The sequence below is a fragment of the Penaeus chinensis genome, chromosome 5 (genome assembly GCF_019202785.1).
Source record: "Penaeus chinensis breed Huanghai No. 1 chromosome 5, ASM1920278v2, whole genome shotgun sequence".
Lineage (NCBI taxonomy): Eukaryota > Metazoa > Arthropoda > Malacostraca > Decapoda > Penaeidae > Penaeus > Penaeus chinensis.
This window is the reverse complement of record NC_061823.1, coordinates 19,274,629-19,282,128: the sequence shown is the minus strand read 5'-3', so window position 1 is coordinate 19,282,128 and position 7,500 is coordinate 19,274,629. Positions and strand designations below refer to the sequence as shown.

Here is a 7,500-nt window from a genome sequence, read left to right as displayed (position 1 = left end):
CAACACATATATAAAAAGTTATATATGTCCTTCAGGCATATATAACCATATAGATACTATAGCATCTTTCCCTGGCTCTTTGTAAGGCATGTGAAAAAAAATCAGAACAATTTTTAAATCAAACATACAATAAAACATAACACGGTTTTATAAAACCTTATGAAACAGAACACGAAATAATAAACAAATGCATGAATAAATGCGTAAACATCTGAAATGAATCTGTAAGCTTAGGTCCATTCAGAGTATGGACTCTCATGTAACCCACGGTGTAGTATATCGTGGTTTCGAATCACACTAGACTTCCAGGAAATCAAGACAATAAAACCGAAATAAAACATTCCACAAAGCGAGAGGTATCGTAAGCCATGACGATGGAGTCATCTGATGAAGAGTATCGTCTAACCCGAAACGTCGCGATTTAATGATCCCTTCTTACTGTAACCGTCTTTTTAATCACGTTACTGTGTTTTCTATTTTAGGAACGTATTTTTAACAGTCAAAAAGGTCATAGGAACAAAAGCTGCATGGTCATAGCTGCAGAACAAGGGTAAAATATTTCAAAGATAATAAATCAAATTCTCTAATGCCTACTTATACAAAAGAAAGACACAAGAAAAGATAAAATAATTTCGCTTTTTCCATCATCTGAAGAAGAATCTTGGGTAAGTTTCAAGCAGAAAATTATGCAAATTAGGTGTAGTAAGAAACAAAATGGCAACTTTGTACCATGAATGACATTCCCCATTGAACGATGGATTGATCAGGGCAACAAGTAAATTACTGAAACTCTCCTTACGGACATTCTCAACTTTAAGACAGAGGTTTTCACATATGAATGTGTCTGATTTGGGAAAATCAGGATAACCAATTTTAGCGTTTCTTATCAATGATTTCGGTTTGAAGAGCTGCTGACGAGGCCACTAGTTTCTTTGTGTATATTTTTCTTGAAGAAGAGGCTCCAATAACTGCAAAAACATAATATCCAATCTTCTCCTAAAGTGTGAGACGAGTCTCATGAAGGTCTCTCAGGGGCTGCCGGTCGGTAGAGTAATGGATGCAGGCTGAGGAAAATGAGGAAGAGAAGGGGGGGTTGGAAATGTGGCCGAGGGAGTGAAAAAACGTGAAAAAACGTGAAGAGCGAGAATGACGAAGCTTTTGCTTGTTACAGATGTGCGAGAAAGCACTTTGAACGATTAAAACATCATATTCTGCTAGTTATAAAAACCAAAAACAGTATGATGACATTTAATAATATTTGGTTTTAAATCATCATTTCTGCTTCATCTTTCCTGATATACCATTGGCAACTTTTGCACAATATGATTTTTTTCCATAGAATTATCCAGTTAGCAGGTGATGTGTTTCTATTGTGTAATTTTCTTATTGGTAACTTATTAATATGATACCTGTGTGTCAAAATTATTGTTTCGACTTATTTCCATGGCAATGAAAATTTCTAAACACCTTTATTTTATTTATGCAGTTACCCTTCCAAGATACACTTCTTTAGGTAGGTATGAAGCACTAGTTCCCAAAGTGGGTAGTACCCACAACCCAGGGGAGTGGAAAACTAGGGGCGGGAGAGGCAAAAACAGTTGGCACGTGGAGCAATAGGATGGCATAGGAGCATTTTTTTTTTTTAAACAAAACTGCTAAAGAAATTGGTTGACGAAATTAGGTTTCATTTCTGAAATACATCTTTGTGTTTAATCTTATTTTCAATTTGAAGCATACAAAAAAAGGTGTGAGTTGGCATGTATGTGCTAAGAAAGAGCCTGGAAATGTTTGAGAACCACAGTTATAAAGCAATAATGAAGAAGCTAAATACAAATGTTTAATGGTATTTGAAATTCCGAATCTCTTTGCTGAGAGTAATAACAAATTTAAATATAATTACCTTTTAACTATAGCACATTACAGCCTTTTGAGGGATGGACTTAATAATCTAATTCAAGGGTAATGATAAACTTCATGATAATCTTTGTATATTTGGCCATTTCCTGACTGCATTACAAAACTAGAAAGCTGGAGATTGGGTTGTCAGTCATTGCTCTCCAATCAGTAGGCACTTGGTATGTTCAGTAGTGAATGTTAACTTTACTATCATTCTTAAACTTAATTTTTTTTGAATAAATATAAAGTACATCCATCACATAAACAAGAACTATACCTCCTGATGGTAGCAGGTATGAAGACATTTCAAGTTATAAGTTACACACAAACTTGTACATATAACAAGCAATGTGTTCCAAATACTTGTACCTACAACAAGTAACGTGTTCCATATACTTGTGAAACAAGTAATAGATTACACAAACTTGTACAGACAAAACAAGTACTGTACAGCCACAAGAGGGTAAATCTAGGTAAATATATGTTAAGAACTTTTTTTTCCAAGATTTTACTGTAATATTTGTATCACAGAAAAATTTAACAAAAACACCTTTTCAAAACGGACTGTTGCAAGAAAAAGTTCACTGGACTCTGTTTCTGGCACAATCACATCCAGCTGTAAGAAGTTAAAACCTGAAAAAGTGACCAGACAGACCAGTGACAGGCATTGCAGCTAAAGGAGTAACAGCTAGATATGACTGTACTGATACATACAGAGGTCCTCCAACACAGCCCAAAACCACTCAATGTTGACAAGTGTTTTTTCCTGATTCTCTTTATTTTTTCCTATACATAGAAAAGAGTTAAGAGACTTAATTAAGAAGGAAGCTATTATAGCTTCCCATTACCTTAAATAATATAACAAAAGGTATTGTCAAAGAAAATCTCCTCTGAATATTTTCCCTTCTTTTCTAGTTACCTTAAATGAGAGTGTTCACAGTCTTGTTTCTGAAAGTGGCTCAGCTGCTGGCTTCCAATTTTGTAAGTAGCTGGCTGATAATAATTTTCTGTGTTTACTTCCAGAATGTATTGAAAATAAATGTTATATCCCGTGTTCGAGCATTGGTTCAAGACACTTATTAGACATCACTAAGATACAAAATATGTATTTAATCTATACTGATCTTACCACTACTGTGATGCTTGAGCTTCCCATTGTCTACCATTCCTAACACTTTATGCTGTATGAGCTTTGATGCTCTTCTGGTCTTAAACAACACATGCTTTTCCCTCATACAGCAAAATCTCTCTACAGACAACTTCTAACCTTCTAAAATGCATTTTATTTGTGTAATCATATCCTCCATGTCTATGTCATAAAATCAATGTTTTCCTCCTCTACCTTCTCAGTATGTAAACCCAACACATCCCTGCATCATCTATCTATACACACATCCTCACTCCCATCTACTCACACACACTATTTTCTCTGCCTGTCATCAGTACTGCCTAACCTGGTAATGAGACCTGGGTGAATGGCATTTAAAGACTCAGCATTAAATACTATCCATCTCCCTGTGGCTTTTAACCAGGGAAAGTAACAGCATAATGGAAGATATACAATTCCTTTACAAATTGTAAACTTTGAAAGACTCGGCACATCATTTCAGACTGCAGGTAAGGATGAATTACACTACTGCCATCACCTGACTAGATATCTGCTCTACTTCCCAAATACCTTTGTACAGATCTTGCTACTGTGGTTGCAGTAGAAATATGAAAGCACAAACAGGAAGTAAAATAAAAGAAAGAAAAGAAGAAATATGTGGAAAAAGAAGCTTCACCACAGAATATAGCACTAACATATATAAAAGATATATAAAAAGTAATAATGCATACAAACTCCATTTTGAATAGATGTGAGAGAAAATAAAACAAAGGAATCGTGTGATTTTTCTCCCTTCTTTTAGTGAGGGGAAATTCAAGGTTATCCAACTTCTAAAAAATATCATAAATATTCCTAAGACTGCAATAATTATGCCTGGAACTGATTATTAAAAAAGAAAAGTCCTTAGATTGCTTGTTGGTTCACATGCCAGCAAAAGCCCGAGATACACCTTTAACTTCTGCTTAATCATCTAACCAATTCCTTGAAAAGCCTACTCACATCTCAGGCTGCTTGATATCCCCCTTAAGTGCCTAGGCCTTTTTACATGCACTTAGTCAAATCATACTAGCCAACACACAGGCCTCACAAATAAAACTAAACTTAAAAGTTACAATGAATTTCAAGTCATACACTGCATGACATAATACATTGAAAAGTAATTTGTCATTATATAAAAACATTATGAATTATACTCCTTTTCTGTTTCCACTCTCTAGAAACCAGAACAGTGAAAATGAAGAAGCCATTTTGCATCCTCACAAGAGATGCTGGATAACCTCATATGAGACACAAAATTGCACAAGTAATTCCTGACAGGTCCCAATGTGAGTATGAGGAGACCAAGTGCATATTGGTGCTAACCAGAGATCAATTGATGGGTAATGTTGAGATCACATTGCTACCTGAACGTTTAGATAGCCAGATCCTGAAAAGGAAATAAAAATGTAATTAGTAAAATTGTATAATGTGAGAGGGGAGATCAAAGGTATTCAAGTTTATATCATTCTGCAAACATTACATAAACATTGAATTACTTACCCAATACCAGTACCAAGGATAAGGGACAGAACATTGGTGATGAGGAGGGTGTACAGCACGTCTCGGGAGAAGAGAGATGAATTTCCTACCATCACCCGACGAATACTAGCACCACGACTGACACCCTTTCGAGGGTGACTAAACCTCCACTCCCTGAAAACAGACACATAAAACTGAAATGTTTACTTCTCTGGTTTCTACCTAAAGGGAGATTTTATTGGTGCAATTCTAGACCAAAGAGATTGCCAGTATACAATATTTGACATTGGTATTTTCATACACAAAGAAATAGTGATGGAAATGTCTCCAAAATACTGACTTAGGTGGAGTCTGATCTGGTCGGCTGCTCCAATCCCAAATCCAGTCTGTTTCAGTATTCTTCTCTACACGGATAAAGTCGCCCTCCTGGCAAAGAAGGAGAGTGTAACAATATAGGTTGCATCTGGAATGCTTCATACACACATCCAGGGGTTTAAGATAAATGAGAATATCAGGAGCTATGACAGATTTGTCATAGAACATGATTCTTTGTCATTCCATACAGCATATAAATTGATCTTTACACTAAACTATACATTCAATGATGTCACAGACTACACTAAATTAGTTCTGTTGAAATTCCACATTTGGTCAGATCAAAAAATATAATTGAGATTTTTAGCTTTCCTTCAATGTTTAGATTTTGAAATTATCATAATTTACCTTATTATAATAGTTTATATAGACTCCTTTCAACACGGCAGCCTCCTCAGGATCCGTGGCCATTTCCGTATTAGGACTGTTTGGAGGCGACTTGGGTCTGAAAGGCAAAGATTTGTGTAATCAAATGATCAATTATTTTTATTTTAGAGATGAAAACAAAAATCTTATAAAAACAGATGACTGTTCAGGGTAATATGTGTCTAAATGTATACAAGTATAATTATGTGGAAGCATATATATTTTCATGCCAATTAAAATTAATAACAACTATGTAAATATTTTATATCATATTTGTTACTCATAAATCATGCTAATGTTGCATGGAAGTACATTAATCCTTGAGAAGAATCCCATTCCTTATGAATTTTGAATACTCAGTATGACAGAAATTTGCTTTCAACAACGTAAAGACTGATATAAAATATTAGTGTTTTTTCAAGCAATATCATTAAATGTTATTTAGTATATCTTAAAAAAAAAAAAAAAAAAAAAAAAAGGAATTGCTGATACATGTTCCTTGCCGCCTGCAAACAATTCCTTTGACTTCCAGATGAATCCTTAGGCACGCATACCTTTCCCCTTTCCCATATAGCTTAGAAATGAAAGCAGTGACCACCTGTTTCTCAACTGGAGAATCTAGAAGTCGCAGGGAAAGTTTGCAAGTCATGGGAAGAAACATCAACAGCGCACTTCTAAGATGGAGCGTCGCCAGTCAATCAGACGCTCAGAACACCATCATATATTGGCAATTCCACTCACGAGTCATGAGGAGAGTCCCTCGGCGTGTCACGGCGCGAGGAGGCGAGGGAGACCCTGGCAGAGGATTGATTGCTGTCTTTCTGAGCCTCCCTCAGGAGACGCAAGTACTCCTCGCCGTTGCCGAAAGGGAGCGGGGTCACGCGGTCGGGACTGCTGGGCTGGTTGGACAGGTCCACCCAAGACTCTGAAAGAACATCAAGTGCGTCAAGACAATCACTGGCGAGGAAAAGATAAGGATAAAAGGCGGATATACTCCAGCATAATATCACAACAGGCAAAAATAGCATTCGTGCTCCTGGAACCTTGAATTTATTCAAGCAGGGTACAGAAGTTACATGGTATATACTAATGAGACAGCAATCTGAAAATGAATAATTCATCACACGCGATGGTCCGACTGCGGTATTCCTACAAACGCATATCAGACGACGTAATAACGGCAACCCTCAAGCCAAAATAACCACGGAATAAACAAGCCCCATATTGGCACCAAGCAACACCGAAAAAGCATGTGCGTCATATCCAGACGACCCCGCTCCTCCCCCCTTTCTCTGCGAATGCGGATCCCTCCAACGGCTGAGAGGAGGCGTTACACTCACAAATAAATAAAACCATAAATGAATGCAGGGTCCTTCTCGCATGTTAAACCCGAGCCAGACCAAGGACACACGGACGTGCAAGGCGAGATTCCGTCCGAACACAGCCGCCGCCGCCTTCCGCCGGCTGCAAAACGCAAGCCGCGGCCGCGGGAGGAGTTCGGCACGCGCTATGACGTCAGAGACCATTGATTGAGAGGGACCCAGCCGGGAGTATGGGAGCGGGGTAGGGGGGTTGGCAGAGAGGTCGTCGTGCTTCCATAACAACGAGGCGGCCTTGTCTAAGCTATTTTCTTCTTCTAACATGTTTTCATAAAGGCGAAAAAATATTGTAGAAATAGAAAAAAACACAAAAAGTTTTCCTTTTCTGCTTTCAATATCTAAAGGCAAAATCGCGAGAAGTAAGAAAAGGCTACTCTGTTTGTTATACTACCTCACAACACAAGGTGCAATTACACAAGGTGTAATTATCAAATAAATCGTTTAAAACTAGGCAATTGGGGGAATTCGTAACGACAATCCATTTCGGATTCCAATGAATGAAGGCAATACCTACAGCCCTAACTACAGTCACAGTCGACTCCGCCGAGTAACGCGAGCAGAGGTCATAATAACGTGGATATTTTATCTGTGACACATCGCTTGTCATCGCCATAGGCCAATTATGGCCCTGAATGAGACGCGTGACTGGCCAGAATACATGCCGCTGATGTGCAGGTTAAGCGATAAGGCTACTGACAACGGAAACCCGTACAGTAAGTAGAAACAGCCAGCGCGGACCAAAACAGACATCAACATGCAGCACACCCAGTCAACATGTTTCCACGCGGGTGAGGCGCTAAGGACAAAAGGCAGCGATACGGAGCCCGAGCCCAGTTTGGCCTCGATATGAGGAGTGGG

At 38.1% G+C, this 7,500-nt stretch overlaps 1 protein-coding gene across 2 annotated transcripts in view; it reads right to left on the bottom strand.

The window, feature by feature from the left end:
• Positions 1-1,975: 1,975 nt before the first annotated feature.
• LOC125025870 overlaps positions 1,976-7,500 on the bottom strand; it is a 45,158-nt gene continuing 39,633 nt past the window's right edge. For both annotated transcript variants that reach the window (XM_047614166.1, XM_047614164.1), the window contains exons 3-7: positions 6,005-6,188; positions 5,246-5,342; positions 4,863-4,948; positions 4,544-4,696; positions 1,976-4,430 (exon numbers count right to left, since the gene is read on the bottom strand). In XM_047614166.1, coding sequence (XP_047470122.1) covers positions 4,373-4,430; positions 4,544-4,696; positions 4,863-4,948; positions 5,246-5,342; positions 6,005-6,188 — 578 coding nt within the window. In that variant the 3' untranslated portion in view covers positions 1,976-4,372. The remainder of the gene's footprint in view (positions 4,431-4,543; positions 4,697-4,862; positions 4,949-5,245; positions 5,343-6,004; positions 6,189-7,500) is intronic.